Source organism: Grampus griseus (genome assembly GCF_964374135.1).
Source record: "Grampus griseus genome assembly, chromosome: 8".
Classification (NCBI taxonomy): Eukaryota; Metazoa; Chordata; class Mammalia; order Artiodactyla; family Delphinidae; genus Grampus; species Grampus griseus.
Window position 1 is genome coordinate 19052710 of NC_139002.1, and position 19030 is coordinate 19071739.

Genomic DNA, 19030 nt, shown 5'->3' on the forward strand with positions numbered 1-19030 from the left:
CTCAAACAACAGTCACACCTGTTAGTCAGCCTCAGCCATCAGCTTTCAAATCCAGTTGCTCTGAAGCCAGTGGCAAAACTATTTATGGAGTGAAGCAGAGAAGAAATATAAGTACACATTGCTTTCTTTTCCCTTTTTTCCTTTCCTAACATTTCCCCTTCATTGTCACTTAGCCCACACAAGCTCCACACCAGTATTCAATAACATTGAAATGGGATCATTTCATTAAAACAAACTATACTTTGGAATTGAGGTAAATCAGAGGTAGAAATATAAATTCATTGACTCAGAAGATAATTCAGCATTGGGACAAGAAGATTTCCAGGAGAGGAAATTTTCTCTTTGGGAAAATACTCTGGAAACGATTCCTTTTTTAAACAAGTCAATTATTTGCTACTGCTTGTTATTCTTTCTTTTTTTCCTGAATAGTCTTCAAATGATTATCAACTAACAACGCAATTATTCTGGAGCCTTCAAGTATGGTTTTAAGGACAAATGAGAAGGGGTTTTCTGTAGTGACATTCCATGATAGCTACTTTTTATATTTGATCACCATGAAGATTGCCAACTGATGGCCAAGCAATGACATAGAGTATTCCTTAAATACTCTGGTTGGACAGGGGGTCTCTAGCTGATTACCACATCCAGGACCAAGTGGTAGTTAAACCCAAGGGGGCTAAGAGGATTTACCAGATCTACGGCTCTCAGATTATAACAAATTTATTAGATCTGGAGCCCTGTTTAGAACCATATAGCAGAAAGACACTTAATCAAAACTCAGGGGCCTGTATTTACAAAATGGCTATGCATACCTCTTTCAGATATATGGGTGTAGAAGGTCTCTGGAGGTCTTTTAAGGAAATTTTCATAAACAAGAGTTATAGGTTTCCACTGCATTTAAACACATTAAATAAGCAATTTCCTAAAATGAATGTGCAAAGGCAAACGAGTTGCTCCAGAGACATGGTAAAGACACACGGAAATAGAGCTTTCTGGCAATGTAGAAGTATGCAATGCTGCAAAGAAAGTGGACTGAGAAATCAACTTATTTTGCTATGACCCCCCAGGTTGAGGCCAGGAACACACGTTTTGATTGCCCAGGAGAAAAAAAAAAAAAAGTCAAAGCCACAAGCATAAAGAGTCCTACAACCATCAGACATAAACACATAGCCTGCTGAACGTGGAAGATTATGATCACGCTGCCAGTTTACCTGCCAGGGAAAAGAGACCCCCTGAATCTCCAGGTGAAGGAAGTAGCAGCAGTCCTGGTCTAGGCTCCTGAGAATAATCAGGTCTCCCATGGGAGCTGCACCTGCTCTGTACCTGTTTCCTTATGCCTCAAGCTGTCCTTCCATGCAGACTAGAAACGCCTGCAGGTGAAACATCACAATCACATGAGCACAGGAAAGACCACCATCCACATAAAATTCACACTGAAGGTGCTGCCCAAGGGCTAGACCAGGGCAACCAGATAAGCACTACCCTCTAAAAGAGGCCCTTCCCTACCCAGCCTCCACACAGATTTGGACCAAAGTGTGCCAAGTGGATCGTCATTGCGATACATGTGAATAAACGTGAGACAGGGTTTAGCAGTTACAATTTCCATCAAATTGTTGAAAACACGACCCAATTGAGGACACCTTAGCTCTTAATGTGCCACCATAAGCATCTGGCTCAAACTTAAAACCCTATAAAATTTTAGTTTGAACGCCATAAAATCTAAAATGGGAAAACTGGGCAATTCTTGCTCCCCATGCCCAGGTCGGTGTTAGGGCACTTCCCTGAGCACCAGTGAATCCAGGCTCTGGTCCGTTTGGTTAGCTTTACCCGTCAGACCACTCCATTCAGCCTCTGCCTTTCCTTTTCTCAAGGATGATAAATTTTTCGTGTCACTGGACTTGGAAATGGCTCCACCGCCAGGTGGAAAACCCTCTATTACGCGGTCCCTAGACAGGTTCCCCAAATGGGGAGCAGCCTGAACTCGTCTGTGAGGAGTCTTGAGCCGGTAGTGAGTCCTAGAAATGAGCAGGTTTCAGGGACGACGGCAGAGAAGGAGACTTGAGAAAACAGGGTCCACAACCCACACCACCATTTCCTGGGCGTCAACCGCCCAGAACACACCGCTCGGGGGCAGACGCTGACCGTTAGGCGCGGGCGGGGCCTGGGTCACGTGACCGGCGCCGGGTCATATGCCGGCGTATGCGGCAGCACGTAAAGAGCGGCTCGGCCCTCGGCCGCGCGCTTGGCGTGCGCGCGCAGGCCGGGGGCGGAGCGTGTGGGCTGAGCCGCCGGCGCGCGGCGGGGTGGAGGCGGGGCCCTAGCGGGGTGGAGGGCGGAGGCAGGAGCACCTCCTCCACCTCCTCCTCCTTCTTCTCTTCCTCCTCCTCCTCCTCCTCCTCCGGCGAGGCTGGGCTGGCCGCGGCGGCGGGAGGCGGGTGATCTGCGGAGGGGCGCCTCGGCCATGACTGCGGAGCTGCAGCAGGACGACGCGGCCGGAGCAGCCGACCGCCACGGCTCGGTGGGCCCCGCGGCGGCGGGCGGGAGCCGGGGGGGCTGGCTCCGGGTCCCGCAGGAGTAGGGGGTGCGGGGCCGGGGCGGGAGCGGCGCGGGGCGCGGGCGGGCGGGCCTGCGGGGCTCCGGCGCGGGGCCAGGCGGGAGGGGGCTGCGGAGGGCTCCCGGGCCCGGCTGGGGAGAGGGCGGCGCGCCGGCCGGGGTGAGCCCCGGGGCTCGAGGAGGAGGGTGAAGTCTCTGCAAGGCTCGGTCGCAGAGATTGAGGACTCTCTTCGGGTTCGGGGACGGGCTGAAGTTCGAGGGAGATTAGCTAATTTGGAAAATCAAATATAAAGGGCTGGACGTGGGCTGTCTGCATCAGGGATCTCTAAGAAGAGCGCTCCTGGCCCCCGACCAAGGGTGAGAAACTTCCGAAAGGGGCAGCTTTGGTGGTTTTTGTTTTTTGTTTTTGTTTTCGAATCCGTTTTAGGGCAGTGCTGTTCTAAGAGTCTAAAGCAGACCGAAGTTACCTAAGTTAAAGCCAGGATTTATCTACACCGTGTGAAAGACCAGGGGTCCTTATTACCACTTCATGCCTTCCACACACACCCCTATTTTTTTAAGCAGAAAGCAGCATTCCCAATTACTGCATTCATCACTCTAGATTTTTAAGGAAGGGGGAGGAACAGAACAGCGCGATGAATACAAGGTATGCTGATAATGCTTTCCCTTTTCTATTATCTAAGAAGATTGAAATCAATACGAGGATTTCTGGGCTAAGGTGGTGAGAGTAAAAGAATACTGGTTTGAGAGAAAATCAAACGGCTAATGTCTGTGCGAAAAAAAACTTGGGAAGTGGGCAATTTGAGAAAGTCTTCTAATGTTACTTTGGAATGTTATAACTTAAGACTACCCGTCACCCATCAAGTGTTAAGCTGTTTCAAGACAGAATTGGAATCCTGTACCACGTATTTAAATGCGAGTTTGGAAGTGGGGAATTTCATAAAATATTTACAGTACAGAGCTGTCAGATACTTCCACGTGAGAAACCTTTTATGCCTTTTTGTTTTTCCTCTTCAGGCACTCGGGAGACCAATAGTGTGTAAAGTGACCGCACTTACTTTTTAAACTCCTGTAGTAAAAGATACCTCTGGGTCGTGGACTCAAAAATGAAAGTAGGCAGATGGTGTTTCATGTGCTGATTTGTAATAGAAAAATTGTTAGGTGTTTACCAATGCCTGTTGGAACCTGAGTCAGGATTTTCTTTGGTTTCAGAGATCAGTTCTATTTGTTTTTAGGACAGTGAGTTAAAAACAGATGGGAAAATCTTAGCTTTGAGACAGTCATGTTGATTTGGAGAAGAGACTATTTTAAGGGAGAGCAAGTCATTTAAATTCGTTGGTTGACACCATGTGCCTTTTGGTCAGCAGCAACTGCATTTACCTCTGCCGCAGTTTGATAGGTGACCATTGTCTCAGCACTCTCTGTTTAAGAGTTCGTATGTGAGGTGTTTGATGAACACTTGTATATAAGTCATAGCTATTTTTGGAAAGATTTGGAACTCCAGTGGCTGTGGCTAGCTGGAGGACCCTGATTCCTGGCAACCTGTAGAGTGATGACATTTACTGTTCTTCTCAGTGATTCGCCCCATACAGACAGATGATAAGCTTGGAATGCTTGATAATGTTTGCCCTTTTTGTTTTTGCTAATGTAAAATGCTTGAAGTTAGCAGGCTAGGCTGAAGGAGTCTTATATGAGGAAATTACCTTTCACATCTCAGAGGAAAGATTTTAATATCTTCTTCCTAATCTTCATAAATTTCATGTTAGAGTGGACTCTATTTTGAATTCTCTGAAGCATTCTACATTGCCCTTAAAGGATCTTTCATTGCTGTAATTGAGGGGAGCTCTCCTCCCCTGACACTAAATCTATTTAAAACCTAGAATGCTTCCCTTCCATTATTGGTCATTTGTACATGGAACAGGCAGAACCCATTATAGCCGTCCAAGATTCGAGTGCAAGAAAAACGTAGTACTCTTGAAATATGTTCTCAGTACGTACTCGAGTCTAAAAGAGGGTACTATTTCAATCAATTCTTGACTTAGATGAAAGCCAGCAGCAATGTTTACTGTTTTTGTAGTTTACAACTTGAGGTCAGGTTGGCTCTTAGAAACCTGTGGTCCTTGGCAGCTAAACTAGGGCTCATCACACGTTCTGCTAACTGAAGCCCTGTGAAAACCTGTCAGTTTCCGTGAAAATTTAATGCTTTCTTTTGATTTTTTGGCTTTACACCCTCTTTTTTTTTTTTGCGGTACGCGGGCCTCTCACTGTTGTGGCCTCTCTCGTTGCGGAGCACAGGCTCTGGACGCGCAGGCTCAGCGGCCGTGGCTCACGGGCCCAGCCGCTCCGCGGCATGTGGGATCCACCCGGACCGGGGCATGAACCCGTGTCCCTTGCGTCGGCAGGCCGACTCTCAACCACTGCGCCACCAGGGAAGCCCTTTACACCCTCTTTTACCTTGTCTCATTAATTGTGATTTTTGGAACATCAGTAAGTCAGTGCTTGGTTGGCTTCCACAACTCTCATGCCTCCAGCTACAAACAGTTCCTATTCACACAGTACTTTTAGTAAATTTATAAAACACATTGACAAGTAACACCTCACCAGGCAAGATCTTCCATGTATTTTGTTTCATCCAAGAAATTTAAAGCAATAGCCAAGTGAAACATTTTTCAAGGAAAATAATGATGCTGATAATAGTAGTAGATAACATTAATTGATCATGTACTGTATGCCACGCTCTGTGCTACGAATTTAACATATATTATCTTAGTACTTATGACAACTCCAGGAAATTTTCTTGTTAAATAATTTGCCGAAGGTCACCAAGCTAGTCAATGGTACAGCCAGGATTGAACCCAGGCACTTCTGACTCCACGGAGCCCAGGAAATCCCTGATCCTACTTCTTAGTCAGTGGACGCATTGTTTTGGGTCAGATCCTTTCTATTACTCTCTAGAACTCTCTTCCTGATGTTTTAAACTTTCAGTCCTCCCTGCACTCTTTCTAAATAGATAACCTTCCTTTCTACTTAACTGAGCTTGCTGATACCTTAAGAGCTCTCTGTCTCATATTTGGGTTTTTTTTCCCCCCTCTTCAGCATCCCTTTTTCTCTCAGTGGAAGAGATATCCTTCCCTTCTCCCTTCATTTCTTAGAGATGAATCTAAATCACTGGTGTCTAGAGACCTTTTTGACTGTGACTACTGGGGGAGAATGCTCCAGTAGAAGCCCGGGATGCTGCTAAACATCCTGCAGTGTACAGGAGAGTCCCCCCTAAACAAAAAGCTGTCTGGCCCAAAATGTCAATAATTTTGAGCTTAAGAAACCCTGATTTAGATGTCTCTCCTCACATGCCTAAGTTTTCTTACATCTTCCTTATCCGAACCTAACCCCCAGGCACCTTCACTGACTTCTGCTCCCTTGCGACTCAGAACATGGTCCATGGACCAGCAGCATCCACATCACCTAGGAGTTTGTTAGAAATGTAGAAATTTTGGGTGTGCTGTAGCCACCTTGTACTTGTCCTGCTTCCAGACTTTTTTGACAGTTTATGAAGCACTTTAACATTTATTCTCATTGACTCCATGTAGCAACCCTATGAAGTAAAACTTAGTGCGACTAGGAAGTAGAATTTGCAAAGTGACACAGCTAGTAAGTGCTAAAACCAAAACCCTGGCACAGGCAGTTTTCTCCTAGGATATCAGTATTTTTACTACAACCTCTAGATGAGTTTTGTTAGATGGGCAGGTCACAATAGTTTACATTTAAAAATCATTTTTTCATTTTAGTAACAATTACTGTATGCATTACTTCACTTCATAGTCACACCAGTGCTGTCAAGGCTTATGGTATACTTTAGTTTCCAGGTGTGGAAATTGATGCTCAAGAAAGTTGAAATTTGCCTAGAGGCTAATGTGTGCTAAGAATCTGGGCTACTTAGTGCTATTTCCACCATCAAGGCTTTATAATAAAAAGGGAGGTCAAAATACCAGACATTCAAAGGCAAATTTAAGATCTGCGGGAATAGGTGCTGGCAGCTGCTGCGTGATGGTTGCTAGTCAGGTTAGACTTGAGATGCCCTAAACAAATATGTCCTTTTTCAGTATTCCAGCCCAGGTTAGTACTTTCCTGCTGTCTTTTTTCTTCTTGTGTGTGTGTGTGTGTGTGTGTGTGTACGTGCGTGCGCGCGATTGTGCAAAGCTTTCCCTTTTTATTCAGTTGAATAAATTCATATAAAACTATTTTAAAGTGTACATTTAGTATATTCACAGTATTGCACAACCACCACTTCTGTCTAGTTCCAAAATATTTTTAACACCCCAAAAGAAAACCCACTAAGCTGTCACTCCGTATTCCCGCTCCCCCTGGCAACACCAGTCTGCTTTCTGTCTCTGCATTTACCTGTTCTGGATGTTTCATGTAAATGGAATTGTATAGTACGTGACCTTTTGTGTCTGGCTTCTTTGACTTAGTTTAATGTTTTCGAGGTTCATCCAAGTTATAGCATGTATCAGTACTTCATTCCTTTCAATAATGGCTAATATTCAACTCTATGTATCTATTACATCTTGTCTGTTTTCCCATTGGTGGACATTTGAGTTGTTCCTACCTTTTGTTTTTTATGAATAGTCCTTCTGTGAACATTCACGTACGAATATTTTGAGTACCTGCTTCCAATTATTTTGGATATATACCTAAAAGTAGAATTGCTGGATTATAGGGTAATTCTATGTTTAATATTTTGAGGAACTGCCACACTTTTCCACAGCAGCTGTACCGTTTTACATTCCCACCAGCAATGCACAAGGGTTCCAGTTTCTCCACATCCTCCCCAAACACTTGTTATTGTACATTTTTGCTTTTTTTTTTTAACATCTTTATTGGAGTATAATTGCTTTACAATGGTGTGTTAGCTTCTGCTTTATAACAAAGTGAATCAGCTCTGTACATATACATATATCCCCATATCTCCTCCCTCTTGTGTCTCCCTCCCACCCTCCCTTCCCCCACCCCTCTAGGTGGTCACAAAGCACTGAGCTGATCTCCCTGTGCTATGTGGCTGCTTCCCACTAGCTATCTGTTTTACATTTGGTAGTATATATAAGTCCATGCCACTCTCTCACTTCCTCATTTAGTTTTGATTTGCATTTTCCCAATGGCTAATGTTGTTAAGCATCTTTTCTTATGCTTATTGGCCATTTGTATCTCTTCTTTGGAGAAATGGCTGTTCAGGTCCTCTGCTCCTTTTTGAATTGGGTTTGTTTGTCTTTGGTCGTTTGAATTGTAAGAATTTTAATATAATCTGGATGCTAGACCCTTATCAGATTTATGATTCGAAAATATTTTCTCCTATCCTGTAGGTTGTCATTTCACTTTCTTGATAACGTCCTTGGATGCACAAAAGTTTTTAATTTTGATGAAGTGCCACTTACCTATTTTTTTCTTCTGTTGCTTGTGCTTTTGGTATAATATAAAAAGAATCCATTGCCAAATTCAAGATAATAAAGATTTACCTTTAACTTTCTTCTAAGAGTTTTATAGTTTTAGCTCTTATATTTAGGTTGTTAATCCATTTTGAGTAAGTTTTTGAATATTGTGTGAAGTAGGGGTCAAACTTTACTCTTTTGGAAATGGATATCTAGTTGTCCTAGCACCATTTTTGTTTGTGGTGTGTGTAAATTTAAGGTGTACATCATGTTACTTTGGAAAATTTGTATATTATCATATGTTTGCTCCTGTAATGATATTTATCATATAATATACTTATAGTGCAATATTATTGTCTACATTCAATAAACTGTACATTAAATCTCTGTGACTATTTTAGTACTTGTTACAAGTTTGTACTCTTAAACACCATCAATCTTATCCCTACAGCACCCCCAGTACCATTTTTTGAAGAGAATATTTTTTCCCCATCAAATGGTTTTGACACCCTTGTCAAGAATCAGTTGACCATAGATGTATAGTTTTTTTCTGGACTCCCACTTCTTATTCATTTGTCCATATGCCTGTCCTTATGCCAGTACTACACTGTCACGATTACTGTAGTTTTGTAGTAGGTTTTGAAATCTTAAAGTGTGAGTCCTCTGACTTTGTTCTTTTTCAGTATTGTTTTGGCTCTTCAGGGTCCATTGAAATTCCATATGAATTTGAGGATCAGCTTTTCCATTTCTGCAAAAAAGGTCATTGGAATTTTGATAGGGATTACACTGAATTTGTAGATCACTTTGGGTAGTATTGATACCTTAACAGTATTAAATCTTTGTAATGATTCGTTTTATGTGTCAGCTTGACTAGACCAGAAGGTGCCCAGACATTTAGTCAAACATTATTCTGGGTATGTCTTCGAGGGTGCTTCTGGATGACATCAGCGTTTGAATTGGTAGGCTGAGTAAAGCTGATTGCCCTCCCTAGTGTCTGTGGGCCTTACCCCTTCAGTTGAAAACCTGAATAGAACAAAAAGGCTGAGTAAGAGGAAACTTTACCCACCTGACTGGGTGCAGGTCTTCTCCTGCCCTCAGACTGGAACTTATATCATCAGCTCTCCTGGTTTTCAGGCTTTCCAGATCTGACTGGAATGACACCCTTGGCTGGTTCTCCAACTTGCCAACTGCAGATCTTGGGACTTCTCAGCTTCCATAATCCCTAGAGCCAATTTCTAATAATAAATTTCTTAATTCATACGCACAGGAAACTAGGAATACAGGGTCTCTTCATGTGCTTGCACACACATGTGCCCTATTGGTTCTGTTTTTCTGGAGAACTCTGACTGATACAGTCTTCCAATCCATGAACTTGGATGTTTTTCCATTTATTAAGGTTTCCTTTAAGTTCTTTCTCAGTGTTATGTAGTTTTTAGTGTACAAGTCTTTCACCTTCTTGGTTAAATTTATTCCTAGGTATTTTATACTTTTGGATATTATTGTAAGTGTAATTGTTTTCTAAATTTCCTTTTCAGATTGTTCATTGCTGCTGTATAGAAACACAACTGATTTTTGCCTGTTGATCCTGTACTCTGCAACTTTGCTGAATTTATTTATTAGCTCTAGTGACTTTTTTGTGGATTCTCTGGAATTTTACATATCATGTCATCTGTGAATAGAGATAGTTTTACTTTCTCCTTTCCAGTATGGGTGTCTTTTATTTATTTTACTTGCCTAATTGCTCTGGCTAGAACCTCTAGTATAATGTTGAATAACATTGGTGAAAGTGGGCTTCTTTGTATTCATACTGATTTTAGGGGGAACTCTTTCAGTCTTTCACCATTGTGAATGATGTTAACTGCGAGTTTTTTTAAATAAAGGCTCTTTATCACGTTGAGGAAATGACCTTCTCTTCCTAGTTTCCTGATTGTTTTTATCATCAAAGGGTGTTGGATTTTTTCTGCATCGACCAAGATAACTGTGTTTTTATCCCCTTCATTCTGTTAGTGTGGCATATTACATTGGTTGGTTTTTACTTGTTTCCTTTCATGTCTTCATCAGTCATGTTTTCTTAGGCATCCATTTTCAAATATTTGGCTAAGCTTATCTCTTCATTCTTTGAGATGTGCAGAGTATACTCTACCTTTCCATTTCTCCTGCCAGCTTCCTACCTCTGTCATCACACTTGGTTTATTCAGTACCCCTATAACTCATGGTTAAGCTTTCTTTCCCTAGTCTCATCCCACTTTAAACTAGTTGTTGACATGTGCTAGATGAATCCCCTTAAAGTACCTTTTTTACCCCTCATATTTCTTCCCTGCTGAGGAACCTGTAATAATTTTTTATTGTTCATTAGATCAAGTCTAAACTCATCCTGACATTTAGAACCCTTCATAATCCAATCCCACATCACCTCTCTGGTCCCTGTTATTTACCTTAAATGGAAACTACACACTGAGGCCCATCTAATAATAACTTAAAATTTTACTGTTAGATTTCTAAAATTATAACCATGTAAACTTGATTTCTTATATCTTTTCCCATATTTTCTTAGTTTCTCAATAAACCTTAGCTGTAGATTGCTGAATGACATTTTCTTTAATTTTTGAAGATACATTTCATAAGACCTTATTGTAACAGTTTCCTGGCCTCGTTTCTTGTATTTAGTTGGGGCACATATGTATTTAAAGAAGTGAAAAAAATATTGTCTTAATGTATTCAAAAGTAAGAAAAAAACAAGGTGCAAGACATGATATATAGTATGAAAGAATATATTTGTGTGCATAGACCATTTCTGGAAAGATATGTCAGAAACTATTAATAGTGATTACTCCTGGGAAATGGGACTGGATGGGAGGAAGAGGGAAATTTCCCTTTCATTTTATATCTTTTTGTGCTGTTAGAATTTCCTACTCAGTGAATGTGAAAAAAAAAAAGATGAAAAAATTTGAGTAAATAATGATCAGTTCTTTTTTTTCTTGCTTTTAATTTTAGTTTAAACCCCACTATACCATTTAGAATTAGCTAACTTTTAAAAACTTTTAATGCTTTTTAAAAACTTTAAGCCAGTTGATGAACTGAAACAGTGATTTTCATCATGTACCTAATTTTTTGCACCATTAAAATAAGTTATCAAGTAGCCCATCTTGGGAGATTTAGTTTCATCCACTAAAGAAATGCTATTTGTCAATTGTAGAGTCATAAGGCACTTTAGATTTCTACGTTATGAGTAAATTGGACCAACATGGAGTTGTTGCTGGCAGAAAAACTGAAAAAATACCAGGGCTTTTGTGGACTTGTTCCTTGTTTCGTGGAAGTTGGAAAGGTTAGTGACAGTCTCAGACTGTTGTTAAGACCCTGTTGTATAAGTTGGGTTTCTGGAGTTGCTGCTGTATATTTTCTTTGACTCCTAAAGTTATTCCTTTGCTTTCCTTGGGTATTTAAGTTTTATTTTAAAATTAGAAAACCAGATCTTTAACTTTGGAGGGAATTTTATTAGGCACACCTTGGTAGTTCTTTGGAGTAAAGTAACATTTATCAATTATGTACTTAGTTTTAAATTTAGAAATGGCTTTGTAAAAAGAGACAGTTGAGATCAGGAAATGTGTGCATGAGAATGATGAAAATAGCATCCCTGTTTGAAGGAATGGAATAATCTAGAAATTATAATAAGAAATAACTATAGCATCACAGTGCTAAACTGGGTATTTGAAGATTGTGAGATTAGTAATCTCACTAATTTGCTGATCAAAGAGTTTTAGTTTAGTTGCAGTAGGATTAGGACTATAAAACTTCATAGTTTAATGTTTCACTGGGTGACTAATCCTGTTTATTGCTTACTAGAAGGTGAGTTATTGTCTTTGCTTTAAGAAAACCTCAGTCCTGAGAAGTTTTGCACCAAAACCACGGAGTAGCTGAGGTCGGAAAGCTTGAGTTCCTTCTTTCTAGAGATTTCTGTGTGCCTGTCTTTTTTCACTGCCTCTGGGCAAGAGAAGAGAGTACTCTTTGTTTTATGAAAATAATGTGTATTTAGCTATAGGGAAGTGCAAACATGTTGGCTCTTGCCAGTTATTTGACCTCATTATGACTGGAGCACAGGCTTTGTCTTGTCTCATGTTGGGTGTGTACTTTATGTGTAGCATCATAGTTAGGGTGAAGTTAATATTTAAATCAGCTTCCTGTAAAGTTCCAGAAGAAACTGTGAGTTAGTAATACCGTAGGATCCTAATGAGCTTAGCTTGTCTGTTGTGGTAAAATTAACATGTCATATATAGTACTGATTGCGTTGTCTGTGTGAGAATTTAGGTTTACCTGAATATTTATAAGACTGAGTCATGTCATAGCAGTTGTTCATGTGTATCACTAGCATAGCTTAATCCTTGTGAAACTTGTTATTCAGACTCTTAAGTTATTTTTGATTAATCTTTTAATTCAAGACACTTGATGACAAAATAGGTTTTGTAAACCTTAGTTTTCTAATTTGCACAATGAAGATAATGATTCTTAACTTTTTTAGGGTTGTTCCAAGGATTTCATGTGTGTGTGAGGCATCTAAGGTTCCTGACAGAAAGGCGTTCAGTAAGTGTTAGTCACAGTTGTTAATAGCACTGTCCTATGGCTAATTCAAATCAGCTAGTGTGCTGTGTGATTCTTGCCTTTACAGAGGCAGGAATTTCACTTAAAACAGTTAGGAAACCACATGGTTTCCAGATAAAGCCAGTAAGTCCTATTCCTTTGCAGGCTCATTCGTTCCCTCAACATGGGAGGGGGAGAGGATAGTGAGGGACCAGAGTTCTTGAAGGAGGTAAGATGAATATAATGTCGTTCTTGACACTGTACAAAATGATTTTATGTAGCTGTCATCTCTGCCCAATAGCTTTTAAAAAAGGGAAACGAAGAGTTTATTTTCCTTTCCTGAGTGTATTATTCTAGATGTGTTAATGTCCACTGCTGCCTGTTACAAAGTGGAGACAGAGGAGTGGGACTTTAACCCACAGCCAAATGTAATGGTTAGTAAATTATTTATCATTTCCATACCGTATTTCATTGATTAGCATTTACTTGGCATTCTGAGATCTCTGAAATTGAGATGGTCCTTACATTTACTATCACCCAAGCAGCACATGTGGTGTAGTTACCATAGTCTGCACATGTGTGGGCTTAGTCATGGCTAATCCTGCCGTCATGGCAGTCGGGTTATATGCACTCTTGGTACCGCGGGGTTAGTTTACTTGCCATTTAAAAGGGCTTTAAAAAGATCGAAAAAACTATGAAGAAAGGCATAGAAATAGAACAGCAGGGTACAGATTTGATTTCATGTGAAGTAAAATATTTGTCATTGGAGGAATGATTGCAGTTTCAAATTTTCTTGCAAAGCTACAATCAAGTGCATTATGGGACCTCAGAAAGGAAGATACTATAGGTGTTTTAAGCTTTTTTTTGTTTTTGCTGAGAAATATGCCAAAGAATTATCTATTGCATGCCAGGCAGTGCACCTGGAAGTAGGGTGAATTGCTCTGTTTCTCAACATAAATGAGACATTTTGGAGCTACAAGAAGCTGATGTGACCAGTTCATGTGTCTCCTAGGACTGTCATGAAGGACTTCGTCACACTTCACTGTCATGAAGGCATTTAAGTGGCAGCCGTTTTTGTCTTTGGTGGTGCATAAAATAATGGTGCTTTTTATAACTGATGGCACCTTAGATTCTGTCCATTATAGTGTTTACCTCTCTACTTCCTGATGGTAGCTTATTTGGAACTGATTGTACTACTAAGTAATCAAAATTGTGATTATATAAGGGCAGCTAAAATAGGAAACTTGTTAAGATGCAGAGATCAAGGTCAAAATATAAGAATAAAATGTTTGCATTGTTTTGCATTAAATAGGTATTCTTGCCTGTTTTCTTTGTTTTCTCAGATACAGCATGGCATAGAGGTTAGAGTGCAGACTCTGGAGTCAGGCAGCCTGGGGTCAAATCCCAGCTCCACCCCTTACTAGCAATAACTTTGTGTAAGTTACTTAACATCTCTATGCCTCAGTTTTCTGTCAAATGGGCGCAGTGTCTATCTCACAGGTTTGTTATGAGGGTTAAATGAGTTAATACATATGAAGTGTTTTGAACAACACCTGGCTAAAAGTAAGCAGTGGGTGTGAGCTATTATTTTAACTGGGATTGTCTTCTGTGACTCCTGCATCAGTTGGTACACAGAGTAATTTGAGGTGAAGATGTGATTGTCTATCCCACTCTTACCTTCTTGGTTCCAGTGCAGGGCTGATATGCTACCCATTTCCTCTTCCTTTTATTCCACCCTTTTTTGGGTACATTGATTTGGATTTTTTAGAAAATTGGTTATGATTGACCTATATAGATTCACACACTTACACAATACGATCAGTGGAATTAGAATTTGTTTGGAAACAAACTTTTTAATACTTTATTTTTCTAAAAATCATATGCTGTGTTTTCAGTGTTTTCCAAGGTTAAATCTGGATACCTCTTAGTGTGAGAGTCACTCTAGCAGTGCCCAGGCGGTGACTGCCTTTGACAGACTCACAGCCTCCAGGGCTGCTGGGCTCAGCAGGGTAGGGTTCCATTTCTAGCCTATGACCATGACCTGTGACTAGAACAGAAAGACTGTTGATGCTTTTCCAAGGACTGTACAGGGGTGTTTCAGTTCGTTATTTCTAGTGGTGTGCTGCTTGAGTGTTGCATTGGGCCCTCAGCTGTTGAAGAACAGAGGATACTGTTTCTGTTACAGCTGGCAGTGAACTAGACTGCCTACTGCCTCTTGGAGACATAGTACTAACTGAAAGACAGTTAATGGTCAAGCATCAAGTATTGAATTGGGGCTTCATTCTACTACAATGTTAAGAATAAATTAGATTTCTTCTCGCTGGATTAAATTTGAGCTATTTCGTTTTCAGTATTCATCTGTAAGATCACTGTGTCTTCACTTGGGCCAGCCAATTGTTTAAATTGTTGAAAAGCTTACTTGTAAATAGGTGTTTTGTGTTAACTTGTCTGTGTTAACTTGTCAGTTGAAGACTTTAAGGCTGAAAAGGGTTATAAACTGATCTTGTAGCTGGAAGTTAATAAGAAAGGTTTTTCCATGATTCAGATTAATGAAGAGAAAACATTCCATACTTTATTCCCTCTGCAATTGTATTTATAATTCAGAAAATTCTAGCTTTATCTATACATTTTTTTAAGCAATCAAACCTAAAGTTTCAAATGTAACATTGGTGGTATCGTTTGTTAATTACATGATTGGAAACTTAATGTCAGTGAAAAATGACACACACAAATGGCATGTGCAGTGAAGCTTAAAATAGCACATCTTCACATCCATGCAAATTCCCTGGACTCCTCATAATGACCTACTTACGTACTGCTCACAGAGAGAAACCTGAGGCACTTGAAGCATCCATTAAAGCTGGAATATTACATTTAAATGTTTTATGTATTTGTAGTTTTGCTATTTACTCATGTTTCGTCCACAAATGCCAAAAGCATTTTCCATGATTAAGCTTTTAAAAGAGCAATACATTTGGCATTTCAGAATGTGTCTGACAGTCAAGTACCTTGTTCCTTGGAGCTTGTTGGTTTTTTAAAGTAAACAATGCAAGTCTCAAGCCTGTTTACCCAAGATGCCGGTGTCTATTCTTTAAACGTGTCCAGGTTTACTTTCCGATTGACACGTGTGTGTGTTCTTTCTGTTTCTCAAATACAGAGCTGCCAAATGCTGTTAAATCAGCTGAGGGAGATCACAGGCATTCAGGACCCTTCTTTTCTTCACGAAGCTCTGAAGGTTAGTCTCAAGGCCTCTATTCAGCAGGTTTTAAAGCTGTTGTTCATATCATAGTTATGTCAGTTCAAGCTATATTTATGCCAAGATGAATGTGCATACGTATAGGACGGAAGTTCTAAAGGTCAAATGACCCAGTATCTTCAACATGTAAATTATAAGAGCAGGAAAAAGTTGAGGAGGGGAGAGACTCATAGTGCGGGGGGAAACCTACAGAGATTTAAGGTACCTGTCAACTAACTGCACCGTATAGACTTTTTTTGGATCCTGATTCGAACTAAAAAGTATTTGAGTCAGGGAAATTTGAACTGGTTATTTGTGTGAGGATAGCATTATGGGTTATATTTTAAAATATATTAAAAAGATACATTCTGAAATGTTGACTGATGAGATGATAAGACACTTAGAGTTTGCTTCAGAGTATCTGGGGGAGGAGAGGCAGAATAGGTAAAATAAGACTGACCAGGGCTCGGTAATTATCGAAGCTGAGTGATGGGCACATGGGGTTCAATTATACATTCCCTCTCCTGTTGTGTATGTTAGAATTTTTTCCTAAGAAAAGTTTAAAAAGTTAAGATGAAATAGAAGTGTGGTCATCACTTCATCACTATAGAATATGATAACTGTTTGGCACCTTTACCGTAGGGGCTGACTTCACTTAGAATCTCTGTGTTAATCGCCAGCCCCCTTTCTTGATACATCATGCCGTAATTCTGTGAAATCAGGCGGCACAGTATCCAAAGCAGTGAGATTTCATTCTCGTTTGCATGTTGTGGGAAATCAGAGCATGGCAACTCCCTTCCTGTAACTAGGAGTTTAATGGCAGTGCTTTAAGCATAATAGACCTACTATCCTCCACTGTACTCTGTTTCCTCCTTTATACCCTAGAATTATGCCTAGACTTATTCAGTATGTCACCAGGGTAGTAAGAGTTATAACCCCCAGACTAACTTGCTGCTTATTTTAAATGCTGTGATGCTTTACTTTTGAAATTTCTATTTTTTTCCTCCCCTCAGGCCAGTAATGGTGACATCACCCAGGCAGTCAGCCTTCTCACTGATGAAAGAGTTAAAGAGCCCAGCCAGGAGACTGCTGCTACAGAACCATCTGAAGTAGCGGGCAGTGCTGCCAACAAAGAAGAATTAGCAAGTAGGTATATCCTGGCTTGGTCCCGCTCTGAACTAGCGGAGAGTAAGAGATGAGTTTACGTGAGTGTCCTTTCCATCGCATCAACCCTTCGGAAATAGTAGTAATAATGACTAATTACTGAGCCATTACTAGGCGCCAGGCACAATTCTCAGCGCTTAAATGGTTCCATTCATTCAGCACTTACTTAATGAACCCCTATTATGTGCCAAGCACTCTTTTAGGCACTGGAGATGAACAAAAGAAACAGGAATTGCTGCCCTGTGAGAGATGAGCCCATTGAGGGAACAAATGGGAGGCAGATCTTGCAGAGCCTTCATAGCTGCTTGGCATTTACTCTGACTTAAGAGGACTAGCCATTGGAGAGTTTGGTGCAGAGGAATGCTGTAAACGGGTTTCCTCTGGCTAAAGATCATTCTGGCTGCTCTGTTGAGAACAGAATGTGTGGGAGGGAATAGCGAGCGTGGGGCAGAGCAGGGAGCCCAGGACGACTCAGGAAGCTATTGCAGATGAAGGCGGTGTGGGCCAGGATGCAGTAGTGGAAGGGTGACAAGTGCTTGCTCTACATGATTTGCTTACAAAGGATCTGAGAGTTGTGAAAGAGAGAGGGGTTAAAGATGACTCCAGGTTTGTTTCCTAAGGAGCTGAAAGGATGGAGCTGCACTTAACTGACGTGGGAATAATTGCAGATGGAGCAGATTTGGGGTGGAAAATGAGGAGATCGGTTTTGGCAATATTAAGTTTGAGATGCCTGTTAGACATCCAGGTGGAATATCAAAAAGGCAGTGGAGGTCCAATTGTGCAGTTCAAGGGAGAGATCTGGGCTGGAGGTGGATAAAACCTGGAATCATAAACCTGTAAATGGTACTTAAAGTTATGAGAAGGGATGAGCTCTCCAAGGGAGTGGGTATAGAAAACAGGAAAGGTTCAGTGACTCAGCAGTAGATCTTCCAGTGTTGAGATGTCTGGGCGGGGGGCAGGGGAGTAGGAGGAAGACCAGGAGAGTGGTGCTATGGAGGCCAAAGAGGCTTCCAGGAGGAGGGATCTATCAGCTGCGCAAGGTGGTGTTAATGGATATTTGAGCTGTTGGCAATTTTGAACTATTCTGAATAATGCTGCTGTGAATATTCTTGTGTATGTCTTTCGGTGCACGTAGTGACTTTTTCAATCCACATTTTTCTTTTCTAGACGCATCCATGTTGGTTGTACCTGTAGTTATTTCTTTTGACTGATGTGTAGTATTTCTTGGTCAGAATATACAACAGAATTGATATATTTGTTGATTGACTTTGGGGTTGTTTTGAATTTTTTTTGCTGTTTTAAACAAGGCTGCTGTGAGCTTTTTTGATTTATGTTTCTTGTGCATGTATGCAAGAGTTTGTTTAGTGTATATGCCTAGCAGTGTAATTGGTGAGTATTAAGATGTGCTCATCTTCAACTTAGTAGCTATTATTAGTGACATTATTTTCCAAAGTGATTTTTTAAAAAAATATTTATTTGGTTGTGCCGTGTCTCAGTCGCGGCATGTAGGCTCCTTAGTTGCGGCATGTAGGCTCCTTAGTTGCAGCCCGTGGTCTCCTTTAGTTGCGGCAGGCGGGCTCCTTAGTTGTGGCACACAACCTCTTAGTTGCGGCATGCATGTGGGATCTGTTTCCCTGGCCGGGGCTCGAACCTGGGCCCCCTGCATTGGGAGTGCGGAGCCTTAGCCATTGTGCCACCAGGGAAGTCCCCAAAGTGATTTTTTTACATATTTATACTCCCACTAACAGGGTTTGAGAGTAACTCTTGCTCTCAAATTTGTTAGATTGTAAAATTGTTGCCTGTCTTTTTGATATGAAATGATAATCTTGTTTTTAATTAGAATTTTTAAAAATTAAATAATGAGATTGAACATCTTTTCCCTTTTGACTATTCATGTTTCCTCATGTGAAGTTTCTTTTCATGTCTTCTGCCGGTTTGTCTGTTTGTTTGCCTCTTTTTATTGATTCTTGATATTCTTATTGATAATGACTTTATATTCTTGATATTAACCCATTTTTCTGGACTTGGGTGTTGCAGATATCGTCTCCTTATTGATGACTTGTGTTTTTACACTATGGTG

General features: G+C 40.7%; 1 protein-coding gene across 8 annotated transcripts in view; it reads left to right on the forward strand.

The window, feature by feature from the left end:
* The first annotated feature begins 2367 nt into the window (after positions 1-2367).
* USP28 (ubiquitin specific peptidase 28) overlaps positions 2368-19030 on the forward strand; it is a 56654-nt gene continuing 39991 nt past the window's right edge. For 7 of the 8 annotated variants that reach the window (XM_082660407.1, XM_082660411.1, XM_082660412.1 and 4 more), the window contains exons 1-3: positions 2368-2518; positions 15709-15786; positions 16800-16932. In XM_082660407.1, the coding sequence (XP_082516533.1) occupies positions 2462-2518; positions 15709-15786; positions 16800-16932 (268 nt within the window). In that variant the 5' untranslated portion in view covers positions 2368-2461. Of the gene's footprint in view, positions 2519-13893; positions 13988-15708; positions 15787-16799; positions 16933-19030 lie in introns of those variants that run through there. The other variant, XM_082660410.1, reaches the window with a different exon arrangement.